General features: G+C 45.4%; 1 protein-coding gene across 3 annotated transcripts in view; it reads left to right on the plus strand.

Annotated features, from left to right (window-relative positions):
* Positions 1-17,222, plus strand: part of tram2 (translocation associated membrane protein 2) — an 83,359-nt gene that overhangs the window by 54,597 nt on the left and 11,540 nt on the right. For all 3 annotated transcript variants that reach the window (XM_072264683.1, XM_072264682.1, XM_072264684.1), the window contains exons 7-9: positions 5,671-5,741; positions 8,536-8,640; positions 9,139-9,282. In XM_072264683.1, coding sequence (XP_072120784.1) covers positions 5,671-5,741; positions 8,536-8,640; positions 9,139-9,282 — 320 coding nt within the window. The remainder of the gene's footprint in view (positions 1-5,670; positions 5,742-8,535; positions 8,641-9,138; positions 9,283-17,222) is intronic.

The following is a 17,222-nucleotide window of genomic DNA, read 5'->3' on the forward strand; positions in this document are numbered from 1 at the left end:
CTCCAGCAGTTTCCCCACCACCGACGTTAGCTAACCGGTCTATAATTCCCCGGTTTCTCTCTCCCTCCTTTTTTAAAAAGTGGGGTTACATTAGCCACCCTCCAATCCTCAGGAACTAGTCCAGAATCTAACGAGTTTTGAAATATATGACCTTGGTCAGACCTCACTTGGAATACTGTGTTCAGTTCTGGTCGCCTCACTACAGGAAGGATGTGGAAACTAGAAAAGGTGCAGAGGAGATTTACAAGGACGTTGCCTCTGTAACTCTCGCTTCGGGAAGCGGCTTAATATAGGGGGTGATAGCCCCTGGTCCGGCCAAACTTAAGAAATCTCGTTTGGGTGGATGCTGCGTGATGTGTCCCCTGTTACACATCAGTACCACGAAATAACAATATGCGATTAAACATGAGCTTTATAATTCTTAATTGGACTGTCTGGTTAGTAAATAAACAAAAAAAAAGAAAAGAGCCCACTCTTATGAAACAGACTATTGCGCAATGTTGGAGCTCACTGATAAGCCGGTCATCCACCATCGACCTCCTCCAGTCATCGCTGACCTTCAGACCCTCACTCCAAGTCCACTCCTTCCGGCAATCTACAACTCTCTCCACTCGTGTCTTCTCTCCTCATCTCTCCCCGGCAAAAGACCGCAAGTTCCCGTCTCCTAGTTACACAAGAAGGAACAACATGCTGCTCATTGGCTAATATGTCCCGTTATCTCTAGTCATAACCCAAACATTGCTGCTACAGAGAAACCATTACCTCAACAGTGGAATATTACAGAGAAGCCATTATCTCAGCCCTAGCTGTGAAACCTTACAGTGTGTTACACCTGGATTGGGGAGCATGCCTTATGAGAACAGGTTGAGTGAACTCGGCCTTTTCTCCTTGGAGCGACGGAGGATGAGAGGTGACTTGATAGAGGTGTACAAGATGACGAGAGGCATTGATCGTGTGGATAGTCAGAGGCTTTTTCCCAGGGCTGCAATGGCTGACACAAGAGGGCACAGTTTAAGGTGCTTGGAAGTAGGTACAGAGGAGATGTCAGGGGTAAGTTTTTTATGCTGTCACATGACCAGCAACAACAAATATATAATTGAGTCAGGTTTTATAAACAAACATAAACATTTATTAAACTCTGCTCAACAATAGTGAAAAGTATTCAAACGACTAACTTAACTGGAAGATGACTGCTATACGGCAACTCCGGAACAGTTCTTAAAGTGGTAAATTTGAACACAGATCTTAAAAGGGTAAATTCGCAAGTCCAAGTGATTTACACAGTCAATAAGGAGAGACTTCTCTGGAAACAGATTTCTTCGAAGACGTGACGTTACTGCTGATTCTCCAAAGGATTCACGACGAAGGAAGTAAACGGCTTAAAGAAATTGACCTTTTCTAGGCGAATGAACACGGCCAAAAACCTTGCTGATATTACAGGGGTTACCTTAGATGCAGGTCACTATTTCTGAACGAAGATTCAATAAGGTCGATCCTTTATGAAACCGCCGAAAGACACCAACTTTACTCGATCCTTCAGGCTCCCGTACTTTAGTAAGATCTTCACTCTCCAATACTAGACTTACAATAGAAAGTAAAACTCAACTTTAAAATGAAACTGCGTCATGAGATGAATATGCAGCATAACGGAATAACTGAGGAATTAAACAACGAACTAAACTGTGTAACAACAGGGGTGTCCAGTTATATACCTGTTGAGAGCATGTCATCACGTGACCTCACACTGGTGGGAAAATTACATCACCCCTCCATCACAAGACCATTACATCATGCTCACAAGATACTGAATTACATCATGGTCAATAGACAGTCACAAGATACCCACAAGGTATGTAACAATGCAGAGAGTGGTGAGTGTGTGGAATGGGCTGCCGGTGACAGTGGTGGAGGCGGATATGATAGGGGCTTTTAAGAGACTCGTGGATAGGTACATGGAGCTTAGAAAAATAGAGGGCTATGGGTAAGCCTAGGTAATTTCTAAGTTAGGGACATGTTCGGCACAGCATTGTGGGTTGAAGGGCCTGTATTGTGCTGTAGGTTTTCTATGTTTCCGTTGGAGTGGGTTCAGAGAAGATTCGCGAGAATGATTCCAGGAATGAAAGGGTTACCGTATGAGGAACATTTGACAGCTCTTGGGCTGTATTCCCTGGAGTTCAGGAGAATAAGGGGGGGGATCTCATAGAAACATTCTGAATGTTAAAGGCCTGAACAGATTAGATGTGGCAAAGTTATTTCCCATGGTAGGGGATTCTAGGACAGGAGACATGACTTCAGGATTGAAGGACGTCCACTTAGAACAGAGATGTGGAAAATTACTTTAGTCAGAGGGTGGTAAATCTGTGGAATTTGTTGCCATGAGCGGCTGTGGAGGCCAAATCATTGGGTGTATTTAAGGCAGAGGTAGATAGGTTCTTGATTAGCCAGGGCATCAAGGAGTACGGGGAGAAGGCAGAGGAGTGGAGATGACTGGAAAAATTTGATCAGCCCATAATTGAATGGCAGAACAGATTCGATGGGCCAAATGGCCTACTTCTCCTATATCTTACGGCCTTACGGTCTGAAGTGTGGCCTGACTAGTGTCTTATAAAGGTTCTGCATTATCTCATTTATACTTTATCCCCTTGAAATAAATGCCAACATTGCATTTGCCGCCTTTACCACAGACTCAATTGTAAAATTAACCCTCTGAGAGTCTTGCTCGAGGACTCCCAACTATCTTTGCACCTCTGATGTTTGAACCTTCTCCCCATTTGGATAATAGTCCGCACTGTTGTTCCTCTTACCAAAGTGCATTATCATACATTTCCCCACACTGTACTCCATCTGCCACTTTTTGCCCATTCTTCCAATGTGTCTAAGTCCTGCTGCAATCACATTGCTTCCTCAGCACCACCTACACCTCCACCTATCTTTGTATCATGGAACATAGAAATTTACAGCACATTACAGGCCTTTCGGCCCACAATGTTGTGCTGACCATGTAACCTACTCTAGAAGCTGCCTAGAATTTCCCTAGCGCATAGCCCTCTATTTTTCTAAGCTCTATGTACCTATCGAAGAGGCTTTTAAAAGACCCTCACAACATGCTGGAGGAACTCAGTAGGTCAGGCAGCATCCATGGAAAAGAACAGTCAACGTTTCGGGCCGGAACCCTTCGTCAGGACTACTGAGTCCTGATTTAAAGGTTTAAAGTACACTCAACCAATCTGCAAACTTTGCCACAAAACCATAAATTCCATTACCTAAATCACTGACAATATAGTGTAATGTAGTGAAATGTAGTGGTCCCAGTACTGACCGCCGAGGAACACCACTAGTCACTGCAGCCAACCAGAAAAGGCCCCTTTTCTTCCCACTTGCTGCTTTCTGCCTGTCAGCCATTCCTCTATCCACGCCAGTATCTTTCCTGTAACACCACAGGATTTGATCTTGTTAAACTGCCTCATGTGTGGCACCTTATCAAATGCCTTCTGAAAATTGAAGCAAATGACATCCACTGTCTCTCCTTTGTCCACCCTGCTTGTTAAGTATTTGCTAAGTAAGAAAAAGAATCTCAGGGTTGTATCTGGTGACTCTATGTACTCTGATAGTAAATTATGAAGTGGCAGTTAGAATACTTGGGAGTCCTCATGCAGGATTCCCTAAAGGTTAATTTGCAGGTTGAATCTGTGGTGAGGAAAGCAAATGCTGTGTAAGTATTCATTTCAAGACGACGAGGTTATAAAAGCAAAGATGTAATGCTGAGGGTTTGAGGCACAGGTGAGGCCTCACCCGTATTGTCAGCAGTTTTGTGCCTCTCATCCAGGGAAAGGTGTGCCAGCACTGGAGACAGTCCAGAGAAGGTGCACCAGAATGATTTCAGGAATGAAACGGTTAACATATGATGAGTGTTCGAGACCTGTACACACAGGAATTTAGAAGAATGAGGGGAGGATTTCATTGAAACCCATTAAGTATTGAAAGGCTAGATAGACTTGTGTGGAGAAGGTGTTTCCAATAGTGTGCAAGTCAGAATAGAGGGGCATCCATTTAGAATGGGGATGAGTAACTTCTTTAGCTAGAGGGTGGTGAATCTGTGGTAATCATTGCCACAGAAAGGCTGGAGAATGGGGTTGAGAGGGATAATAAATCAGCCATGATGAAATGGTGAAGCAGACTCAATGGGTTGTGGCCTAATTCTGATCCTCTGTCTTATGGTCTTGCAGTCGAATTTGTCATTCCGCCATACACATGAGTACAGCCAATTTAAACAGTGTTCTTCTGAGGCCAAGGTGCAAAGCACAGTACCAACAGTTGCACACAGCACACATAATTATGATAGCAGATGAAAAGACATTACGTTGAAAATGAGCAGGGAATTCAAGGAAGGTAGAGGTGCAGATTGGCATTGTGGTCAGCCCAGACACTGTGGGATGAAGGGCCTGTTCCTTTGCTATATTGTCCCTGCATGCAGCATGGTCTGATAGTGACAGGTAATGTGTTTGCCCCAGTATTGACAGGTGATGTCCATCTCCTCCTACAGCAGAGAGTCTGACTACCTGCTGTGGCATCATAGCTCAGTTCCCTAACATCGACCTCCTGCTAGACCCACCACTTCATCATTAATACCATAACTTCAGAAGATACTGGATCAGAATTCGGCCATTCGACCCATCAGGTCTGCTCTACCATTTCATCCTGACTGATCCATTTTCCCTCTAGACCCGATCTCCTGCTGTCTCCCTGTATCCCTTCATGCCCTGACCAATCAAGAATCTATCAACCTCTGCCTTAAATATACACAGTGACTTGGCCTCCAAGGCCAGCTGAGGCAATGAATTCCACAGATTCATCACTCTGGCTAAAGAAGTCCCCCCTCATCACTGTTCTAAAAGAACCTCCTCTGTCCTGAGGTTGTGTCCTCTAGTCTTGGACTCTCCCACCACAGGAAATGTACCCTCCATGTCTACTCTATCAAGGCCTTTCACCATTCTGAATTCTGAATTCCAGTGAATACAGGCCCAGAGTCATCAAATGCTCTTTGTATGACGTAATACACACAAGAAGTTATGTAGATGCCAGAAATTCAGACCAAAACGGTGGAGGAACTCAGCAGGCCGGGACCTGATGTGACTGGGGGATTACTGTTTATTTCCTCCATTGATGCTGCCTGACCTGAAGTGCTACAGCATTTCATGTGTGTTGTTCACAGTCAGTAGCGTGGCAGGTCCAAGGCTGGGTTCCTGTGTTCAGTGATTCAGCTCCTGACACCCCACCTACAAGGCACAAGCCAGAAGTGTGATGGAATTTGCCTGGATGAGTTCAGCATGGACAATTGTTGACCATCGAGGACAAAGCAAACCCTGTCATCGGTATCCTATGGTCCATCTCACTGTGGCTGCAGGATACTCTGGCAGCTCCTCCCAAACCCACCACCTCCACTGGCTGGGGGTGGGGGGGGGGAACATTAGGAACTTTCCACCAGCTCTGTGGGAGCCCCTCCCCACAGGATCAGCACCCCCTTCTCAAAGGGAGCGAGGGTGAACAGTTCTGCTGTGGGAACGTGCAGTGGGCAGATGTTAAATGTTTGCTGAACGTGTGTGTGTGGAGGGGCCGTTGCAGCTCGTTTGGTTGGTTGGTGGGTGACACGCTGCGTTTTGTGTCTGACAGGAGGAGATTCCACGTCAGTTACTCTACATCACCTTGTATTTCCTGCACATCACGGGGGCCTACCTACTCAAGTAAGTGTGCAACAGGGACAACTCCCACTGGTCTGTCTGCTGAACTCTGGACAGGTGGAACAGCGGTTTCCAAGTTGATCTATTTACAATCTCAGCACTGATATTGGATTTTAAACCGGGGATTTGTACAGGTTGGGAAGTCAATATGGAAGGGTCGAGGTTACTTTCAGGAGACGGATTTCAATACAGCAAAGTGAGGCGATGTATTTCTTAAAGTCAAAATGGTGTAGGATGTTTACTGTGAATGGTAGGGCATTAGGGAGAGTATTGGAGACTGAGGAGTGGAAGTGCAAAGCAGCATCACAGGTTGACAGGGTGGTGAAAAATGTGCTCGACACTGGCCTACATCAGTGCAGGAACTGGGATTTTATATTGCAGTTTGCTCACCCTCTTGTAAAATGATGTGGTTAAATTGAAGAGAGTACAGAGCATATTTACAAAGAAGTTGCCGGGACCGGAGAGCTTCAGTTACAGGGAGAGGTTGGCCACGCTAGGTCTTACTCCTTGGAATGTAGGAGAGTGACGAGTGATCTTATAGAAATGTGTAAAGGTCTGTGAGTCATAGATGAGGTGGATAGTAACAGTAGGGGAGACCAAAGCTAGGGAGTGTGCTTAGGTTTCTGGTGAGAAGGGGCAGTGCTGCCAGGATAATCAAGGACACAACCCACCTCGGTTTTTTTTTGCACTACCTTACTTCCCATTTTTCTATTTTCTATTTATGATTTATAATTTAAATTTTTAATATTTACTAATTTTAACTATTTTTACTATCTTTAATCTTTAATATTTGTAATCCAGGGAGTGTGAAGCGCAGAATCAAATATCACTGTGATGATTGTACGTTCTAGTACCAATTGTTTGGCGACAATAAAGTATAAAGAAGGGAAGGATTTCACAGGGATCTGAGGGGCAACTTTTCCCACAGAGGGGGGTGAGTACAGTGGTGCTTGAAAGTTTGTGAACCCTGTAGAATTTTCTCTATTTCTGCATAAAATGTCATCAGATCATCTCGTAATCCTAAGACTAGATAAAGAGAACCCAGTTAAGTAAGTAACACAAAAAACAATATATTTCATTTTGTTATCGTGAAAAATGATCCAATATAACATGTATTTGTTGGAAAAGGTATGTGAACTCTGGTGTCATGCCTTCTACAAAAGCTGTTTGGAGTCAGGCGTTCCAGTCACTGAGATAAGATTGGAGTTGTGGGTTGTAGAGGTGCTCTGCCCTACAAAAATAGACACAAAGTCTTCTCAAGCAAAATCTGTTTATGTGCACCATGCCTTGATCAAAACAACTTTTAGAGGACCTTAGAAGGAGGATTATAGAGATGCATGAAGCTGGAGGAGGTTACTGAGCATTTCTAAAGAGCTGAGTGTTCATCAGTCCACAGTAAGGGAAATTGTCTGCAAATGGAGGAAACTCAGTACTGGTGCTACTCTCCCGAGCAGTGGGCATCCTGCAGTGATCACACCAAGAGCACAATACACAGTGCTGAAAGAGGTGAGAAAGAACACAAGGGTAACAGCAAAAGAACTGCAGAAATCTCTAAAATTTGCTAAAGTCTCTGTTCACGTGTCCACTATAAGAAAATACTGAACAAGAATGGTGTTCATGGAAGGTCACCACGGAGAAAACCACTTCTCTCCAAAAAAACATTGCTGAACATCTCACGTTTGCAAAAGACTACCTGGATGTCCTACAATGCTCTGTGGACAGGTGAGACAAAAGTTGAACTTTCTGGCAGAAATGCACACTGCTGTGTTTGGAGGAAAAAGGGGCACTGCACACCAACACCAAAACCTCATCCCAACTGTGAAGCACGGTGGAAGGAGCATCATGGTCCAGGGCTGCTATGCTGCCTCCGGGCCTGGACACTTTCAAAATTGTATCAAGGCATTTTTTAGGAGAATGCCAGGGTAGCAGTCTGTCACCTAAAGCTTAATAGAGGTTGGATAATGCAACAAGACAATGATCCATACATCAACAACAGAATGGTTTAAAAAGAAGAAAATTCGTGGTTTGGAGTGGCTGAGTCAAAGTCCTGACCATAATCCTATTGAAATGTTGTGGAAGGACCTGAAGCAAGCAGTTCGTGCGAGGAAGCCCCCCAATTCCCAGAGTTGAAGCAGTTTTGTAAGGAGGAACGGCCCTCATCCTCCAAGGACTGATCAACAGTTACCGGAAATGTTTGGTTGAAGTGATTTCTGTACATGAGGGTCACACCAGTTACTGAAAGCAAAGGTTCACATACTTTTTCCAGCAAATACATGTAATATTGGATCATTTTTTTCAATAAATAAATTAATAATGTTTTGTGTTATTTATTTAATTGGGTTCTCTTTGTCTAGTTTCAGGACTTGTGTGAGGATCTGATCTCATTTTAGGTCATATTTATGCAGAAAGAGAGAAAATTCTACAGGGTTCACAAACTTTCTAGCACCACTGTACATGGAACGAGCTGCCAAAGGAAATGGTTGGGGCAAGTACAACAGCATCATTTGAGAAGTCATTCAGTAGGTCCATGGAGGGGTGGGGCTTGGACCGATAGGGTCAGAATGTAGGAAATTGACACTGGTCGGCATAGACTAATTGGGCCAAAGGGTCTGTACCTGTGCTGACTCTTTGTCGCTGAGGGGGCGATGTTGATGTGAGAGTGGAAATTTTCCGAGGGGGAACATTAGGTTGTTGGGCCGAGGGGGGATATTGCTGTGGGGAGAACTGTGAACAGGAGCAGTAGAGACTGACCCAGGGCTGAGGGCTGTAGGTACTGACTGGTGTTTTATGTGTACAGTCTGACACGGTTGGGGCTCGTGTTACTGGTGTTACAGAGTGTGGCAGAGTTGGTGTTTCACCTGGCCCGGCTATTGTACTTCTCCAATGAGGACAACCAGAGGCTGTGAGTGCACAGGGGTGGGGACGGCGGGTGGGGGTGGGATTGTTAGGGGCGTTGGTGGGGGAGGAAGTGGGGGGGGACATCGGTGAGGGAAGTTTGGGGTAAGTGGGTGAACGTTAGACTTTTCCCTTTCTCAATCATAGACTGGTGAGCAGAATCAGTTGCTGGTGTGCTAGGACCCCCCCCCCCACACTGACCCCCCCACCCTCATGGACAGGACAGGTCCCCACCACACTGTCCCTACCCCCAATGACAGGACAGATCCACCAGCAGTGAGCCCCCCCCACACCGACAGGACAGGTCCCCCCCCCCACACTGACCCCACCCCCAATGGCAGGACAGATCCACCAGCAGTGAGCCCCCCCCACACCGACAGGACAGGCCCTCCAGCAGTGAACTGCCCCGGGGTTACCATGAGGAGAAGCCACGGAGGAGCTTCAGTGGGTCACTGTCGGTGTCGGTGTGGCTGCTGTGTTGACTGAGCTTGCTGCCTTTGACCAGGTTTAACGTGTGGGCAGTGGTGTTTGTCCTGACCCGTCTCGTCACCCTCACCCTGGCCGTGCTGGTTGTGGGATTTGGTCTCTCTCGTGTCCAACATCAAACCTTCGACGTGGAGAAAGGAATCTTTAACTCCCTTCCGATCCGGTAAGTAGCAGCCAGCCTTCCTCTGAGTGTGGGGAGGCATGTGAAGAAAAGTACTCGGGCAAAGTGGCTTCCGGAAGTTTCACTCAAGCACTTCATCAGGCAACTCATTCCATTCACCCTCGCATGAAATGTTGCTATTCTTCTTTTTATTAAGTAAGACCATAAGATGTAGGAGCAGAATTAGGCCATTTGGCCCATCGAGACTGCTCCGCCATTCAATCATGGCTGATCCTTTTTTATTCTCCTCCTCAACCTCATTTCCTGACCTTCTCCCCATAACCTTTGATGCCATGTCCTATCAATCTCTGCCTTAAATACACCCAACGACCTGGCCTCCACCGCTGCATATGGCCACAAATTTCCCACCCTCTGGCGAAAGAAATTTCTCTGCATCTGTTTTGAAGGGCTGCCCCTCTATCCTGAGGCTGTGCCCTCTTGTCCTAGACTCCCCCACCATGGGAAACATCCTTTCTTATTATCTGAATGGTGGCCGATTAGGAAAAGGGGAGGTGCAACGAGACCTGGGTGTCATTATACACCAGTCATTGAAAGTGGGCATGCAGGTACAGCAGGCGGTGAAAAAGGTGAATGGTATGCTGGCATTTATAGCGAGAGGATTTGAGTACAGGTGCAGGGAGGTACTACTGCAGTTGTACAAGGCCTTGGTGAGACCACACCTGGAGTATTGTGTGCAGTTTTGGTCCCCTAATCTGAGGAAAGACATCCTTGCCATAGAGGGAGTACAAAGAAGGTTCACCAGATTGATTCCTGGGATGGCAGGACTTTCATATGAAGAAAGACTGGATGTACTAGGCTTGTACTCGTTGGAATTTAGAAGATTGAGGGGGGATCTGATTGAAACGTATAAAATCCTAAAGGGATTGGACAGGCTAGATGCAGGAAGACTGTTCCCGATGTTGGGGAAGTCCAGAATGAGAGGTCACAGTTTGAGGATAAAGGGGAAGCCTTTTAGGACCGAGATTAGGAAAAACTTCTTCACAGAGAGAGTGGTGAATCTGTGGAATTCTCTGCCATAGGAAACAGTTGAGGCCAGTTCATTGGCTATATTTAAGAGGGAGTTAGATATGGCCCTTGTGGCTAAAGGGATCAGGGGGTGTGGAGGGAAGGCTGGTACAGGGTTCTGAGTTGGATGATCAGCCATGATCATACTGAATGGCGGTGCAGGCTTGAAGGGCCGAATGGCCTACTCCTGCACCTATCGTCTATGTTTCTATGTTTCCATATCTACTCTGTCTAGACCTTTCAACATTCGAAAGGTTTCAATGAGATCCCACCCTCGTCCTCCTAAATTCCAACGAGTACAGACCCAGAGCTATCAAATATTCCTCGTATGATAACCCTTTCACTCCTGGATTATCCTTGTGAACCTCCTCTGGACCCTCCCCAATGCCAGTACATCTTTTCTAAGATGAGGGGCCCAAAACTGCACACAATACTTGAGATGTGACCTCCCTCACCAGTGCCTTATAAAGCCTCAGCATCACATTCCTGCTCATGTATTCCAGACCTCTTGAAATGATTGTTAACATTGCACTTGCCTTCCTTACCACCGACTCAGATGGCAAGTTAACCTTTAGGGTGTTCTGCACAAGGACTCCCAAGTCCCTTTGCATCTCAGATTCTTGAATTTTCTCCCCATTTAGAATATAGTCTGCACATTTATTTCTACTACCAAAGTGCATGACCATGCATTTTCCAAACATTGTACTTCATTTACCACGTTCTTGTCCATTCTCCACATCTGTCTAAGTCCTTCTGCATCCTACCTTTTCCTCAATACTACCTGCCCCTCCACCAATCTTTGTATCATCTGCAAACATAGAAACATAGAAAACCTATAGCACAATACAGGCACTTTTGCCCACAAAGCTGTGCCGAACATGTCCCTACCTTACAACTACCTAGGCTTTACCCATAGCCCTCTATTTTTCTAAGCTCCATGTAGCCATCCAGGAGTCTCTTAAAAGACCCTATCATTTCCGCCTCCACCACTGCCATGGGCAGCCCATTCCACGCACTCACCACTCTCTGCGTAAAAAAACTTACCCCTGACATCTCCTCTGTACCTACTTCCAAATACCTTAAAATTATGCCCTTTCGTGCTAGCCATTTCAGCCCTGAGCAAAAGCCTCTGACTATCCACACAATCAATGTCTCTCGTCATCTTATACACCTCTATCAGGTCACCTCTCATCCTCCGTCGCTCCAAGGAGAAAAGGCCGAGTTCACTCAACCAATTCTCATAAGACATGCTCCCCAATCCAAGCAAAATCCTTGTAAATCTCCTCTGCACCCTTTCAATGGTTTCCACATCCTTCCTGTAGTGAGGCGACCAGAACTGAGCACAGTACTCCAAGTGGGGTCTGACCAGGGTCCTGTATAGCCGCAACATTACCTCTCATGGCAACAAAGACATTTATTCCATCATCTAAATCATATGCAGCATAAAAAGAAGTGGTCCCAACTCTGACCCCTGTGGAACACCACTAGCCACTGACACCCACCCAGAAGAGAATCCTTTTATTCCCACTAGCTGTCTCCTACCAATCAGTCAATGCTGTAACCATGTGAGTAACTTTCTTGTCATACCATGGGCTCTTAACTCGATAAGCAGCCTCATGTGTGGTACCTTGACAAAGGCCTTCTGAAAGTCCAAAATATACAATATCCTCTTCATCCCCTTTATCTATCCTACTAATAATCTCCTCAAAAAATTCCAACAGGTTCATCAGGCAGGATTTTCCCTGAAGGAAACCATGCTAACTTTGTACTATCTTGTCCTGTGTCACCAAGTACTCCATCACCTCATCCTTAACAATTGACATCTTCTCAACCACTGAGGTCAGGCTAACTGGTCTATGATTTCCTTTCTGCTGCCCTCCTCCTTTCTTAAAGAGTGGAGTGACATTTGCAGTTTTCCAGTCCTCTGGCACCATGCCAGAGTCCAATGATTTTTGAAGGATCTTTACTAACGTGTCCACAACCTCTAATGCTACCTCTTTCAGAACCCTGGGGTGCAGTTCATCCGGTCTGGGTTACTTATGTACCTTTAGGTCTTTCAGCTTTTTGAGCACCTTCTCACTTGTAACAGTAACTGCACCCACAACACAAGAATATCAGGCACACTGCTGGTGTCTTCCACAGTGAAGACTGATGCAAAATACTCATTTAGTTCATCATCCACCTCCTTGTCCCCCATATTATTTCTCTTGCCTCATTTTCTAGCAGTCCTATATTCACTCTCATCTCTCTTTTATTTTTTACATACTTCAAAAAGCTTTTACTATCCACTTTGATATTATTTAGAAACATAGTAAACCTACAGCACAATATAGTCCCTTCGGCCCACAATGCTATGCCAAACATGTACTTTCTTTAGAAATTACCTAGGGTTACCCATAGCCCTCTATTTTTCTAAGCTCCATGTACCTATCCAGGAGTCTCCTAAAAGACCCTATTGTATTCGCCTCCACCACGATTGCCAGCAGCCCATTCCACGCACTCACCACTCTCTGAGTAAAAAAAACCTACCCCTGACATATCCTCTGTACCTACTTCCAAGCACCTTAAAACTATGCCCTCTCGTGCTAGCCAATTCAGCCCGGGGAAAAAGCCTCTGACTATCCAAATGATCAATGCCTCTCATCATCTTATACACCTCTATCAGGTCACCTCTTATCCTCCATCGCTCCAAGGAGAAAAGGCCGAGTTCACTCAACCTATTCTCGTAAGGCATGTTCCCCAATCCAGGCAACATCCTTGTAAATCTCCTCTACACCCTTTCTACGGCTTCCACATCCTTCCTGTAGTGAGGTGACCAGAACTGAGCACAGTACTCCAAGTGGGGTCTGACCAGGGTCCTATATAGCTGTAACATTCCCTCACGGCTCTTAAGTTCAATCCCACGGTTGATGAAGGTCAATGCACCGTATGCTTTCTTAACCTCAGAGTCAACCTGCGTAGCAGCTTTGAGTGTCCAATGGACTCAGACCCAAAGATCCCTCTGATCCTCCACACTGCCAAGAGTCTTATCATTAATACTATATTCTGCCATCATATTTGACCTACCAAAATAAACCACCTCACACTTATCTGGGTTGAACTCCATCTGCCACTTCTCAGCCCAGTTTTGCATCCTATCAATGTTCTGCTGTAACCTCTGACAGTCTCCATACTATCCACAACACCTCCAACCTTAGTGTCATCAGCAAATTTACTAACCCATCCCTCCACTTCCTCATCCAGGTCATTTATAAATATCACAAAGAGAAAGGATCCCAGAACAGATCCCTGAGGCACACCACTGGTCACCGACATCCATGTAGAATATGACCTGTCTACAACCACTCTTTGCCTTCTGTGGACAAGCCAATTCTGGATCCACAAAGCAATGTCCTCTTGGATCCTGTGCCTCCTTACTTTCTCAATAAACCTTGCATAGGGTACCTTATCAAATGCCTTACTGAAATCCATATACACTACATCTACTGCTCTACCTTCGCCAATGTGTTTAGTCATATCCTCAAAAAATTCAATCAGGCTTGTAAGGCACAACCTGCCTTGACAAAGCCATGCTGACTGTTCCTAATTATATTATGCCTCTCAAGATGTTCATAAATCCTGACTGTCAGGATCATCTTCATCAACTTACCAACCACTGAAGTAAGACTCACTGGTCTATAATTTCCTGGGCTATCCCTACTCCCTTTCTTGAATAAAGGAACAACAGCTGCAACCCTCCAATCCTCAGGAACCTTTCCCATCCCCATTGATGATGCAAAGATCATCGCCAGAGGCTCAGCAATCTCCTCCCTCGCCTCCCACAGTAGCCTGGGGTACATCTCGTCCGTCCTGGTGACTTATCCCACTTGATGCTTTCCAAAAGCTCCAGCACATCCTCTTTCTTAATGTCTATATGCTCAAACTTTTCAGTCCGCTGTAATTCATCCCTACAAGCGCCAAGCTCCTTTTTCATGTGAATACTGAAGCAAAGTATTCATTAAGTACCTCTGCTATCTCCTCCAGTTCCATACACACTTTTCCACTGTCACACTTGATTGGTCAATAGACAATAGACAATAGGTGCAGGAGTAGGTCGTTCGGCCCTTTGAGCCAGCACCACCATTCACTGTGATCATGGCTGATCATCCACAATCAGTATCCAGTTCCTGCCTTATCCCCATAACCTTGACACCGCTATCATTAAGAGCTCTAACTCTTTCTTGAAAGCATCCAGAGACTTGGCCTCCACAGCCTTCTGCGGCAGAGCATTCCACAGATCCACAACTCTCTGGGTGAAAAAGTTTTGCCTCAACTCCATTCTAAATGGCCTATCTCTTATTCTTAAACTGTGGCCCCTTGTTCTGGACTCCCCCAACATCGGGAACATGTTTCCTGCCTCTAGCGTGTCCAATCCCTTAATAATCTTGTATGTTTCAATCAGATCCCCTCTTATCCTTCTAAATTCCAGTGTATACAAGCCCAGTTGCTCCAATCTTTCAACATATGACTGTCCCACCATCCCAGGAATTAACCTCGTGAACCTCCGCTGCACTCCCTCAATAGCAGGAATGTCCTTCCTCAAATTTGGAGACCAAAACTGTACACAATACCCCAGGTGTGGTCTCACCAGGGCCCTGTACAACTGCAGAAGAATCTCTTTGCTCCTATACTCAACTCCCTTTGTTATGAAGGTCAACATGCCATTAGCTTTCTTCACAGCCTGCTGTACCTGCATGCTAGCTTTCAGTGACTGATGAACAGGGACACCTAGATCTCGTTGTACTTCCCCTTTTCCAAACTTGACACCATTCAGATAGTAATCTGCCTTCCTGTTCTTGCCACCAAAGTGGATAACCTCACATTTATCCACATTAAACTGCACCTGCCATGCATCTGCCCACTCACCCAGCCTGTCCAAGTCACCCTGCATTATCTCAACATCCTCCGCACATTTCACCCTGCCACCCAGCTTTGTGTTATCTGCATATTTGCTAATGTTACTTTTAATCCCTTCATCTAAATCATTAATATATATTGTAAATAGCTGCGGTCCCAGCACCGAGCCTTGCGGTACCCCACTAGTCACCGCCTGCCATTCTGAAAGGGACCCGTTAATCCCTAGTCTTTGTTTCCTGTCTGCCAACCAATTTTCAATCCATGTCAGTACCCTACCCCCAATACCATGTGCTCTAATTTTGCCAAATAATTTCCTATGTGGGATCTTATCAAAAGCTTTCTGAAAGTCCAGGTACACTACATCCACTGGCTCTCCCTTGTCCATTTTCATAGTTACATCCTCAAAAAATTCCAGAAGATTAGTCAAGCACGATTTCCCCTTCGTAAATCCATGCTGACATAAGTAACATCCATCCTGTTACTGCTATCCAAGTGTGGTGCTATTTCATCCTTTATTATTGACTCCAGCATCTTCGCCACCACTGATGTCAGGCTAACTGGTCTATAGTTCCCTGTTTTCTCTCTCCCTCCTTTCTTAAAAAGTGGGATAATATTAGCTACCCTCCAATCCTCAGGAACTGATCCTGAATCTATTGAACATTGGAAAATAATTACCAATGCATCCACAATTTCTAGAGCTACCTCCTTAAGTACCCTGGGGTGCAGACCATCAGGCCCTGGGGATTTATCAGCCTTCAGTCCCATCAGTCTATCCAACACCATTTTCTGCCTAATGTGAATCTCCTTCAGTTCCTCCGTTACCCTAGGTCCTCTGGCCACTATTACATCTGGGAGATTGTTTGTGTCTTCCCTACTGAAGACAGATCCTGTTCAACTTGTCTGCCATTTCCTTGTTCCCCGTTCCCCATAATAAATTCACCCATTTCTGTCTTCAAGGGCCTAATTTTGGTCTTAACTATTTTTTTCTTCTTCACATCCCTAAAGAAGCTTTTACTATCCTCCTTTATATTCTTGGCTAGCTTGCTTTCGTATCTCATCTTTTCTCCCCGTATTGCCTTTTTAGTTATCCTCAGTTGCTCTTTAAAAGTTTCCCAATCCTCTGGCTTCCCGCTCATCTTTGCTATGTTATACTTCTTCTCTTTTATTTTTATACTGTCCTTGACTTCCCTTGTCAGCCACGGTCGCTCCTTACTCCCCTTAGAATCTTTCTTCCTCTTTGGAATGAACTGATCCTGCACCTTCTGTATTATTCCCTGAAGTATCTGCCATTGTTATTCCACTGTCATCCCTGCAGGGTATCTTTCCAGTCAACTTTGGCCAGCTCCTCCCTCATGGCTCCATAGTCCCCTTTGTTCAACTGCAATACTGACACTTCCGATTTTCCCTTCTCCCTCTCAAATTGTAGATTAAAACTTATCATATTGTGGTCACTACCTCCTAATGGCTCCTTTACCTTGAGTTCCCTTATCAACACACATCAAAGTTGCTAGTGAACGCAGCAGGTGTCCTGACGAAGGGTCTCGGCCTGAAACGTCGACTGTACCTCCTCCTAGAGATGCTGCCTGGCCTGCTGTGTTCACCAGCAACTTTGATGTGTGTTGCTTGAATTTCTAGCACCTGCAGAATTCCTGTTGTTTCCCTTATCAAACCCGGTTCATTACACAACACTAAATCCAGAATTGCCTTCTCCCTGGTAGGTTCCAGTACAAGCTGCTCGAAGAATCCATCTCAGAGGCACTCCACAAACTCCCTTTCTTGGGGTCCAGCACCAACCTGATTTTCCCAGTCTACCTGCATGTTAAAATCCCCCATAACAACCATAGCATTACCTTTGTGACATGCCAATTTTAACTCTTGATTCAGCTTGCACCCTATATCCAGGCTACTGTTTGGGGGCCTGTAGATATCTCCCATTAGGGTCTTTTTGCCCTTACAATTTCTCAGTTCTATTTTCTCACGTCTTATCCTCTTGCTCTAGACATACTTGTAGAATGCCTTGG

Source organism: Mobula birostris, chromosome 8 (assembly GCF_030028105.1).
Source record: "Mobula birostris isolate sMobBir1 chromosome 8, sMobBir1.hap1, whole genome shotgun sequence".
Taxonomy (NCBI): Eukaryota; Metazoa; Chordata; class Chondrichthyes; order Myliobatiformes; family Myliobatidae; genus Mobula; species Mobula birostris.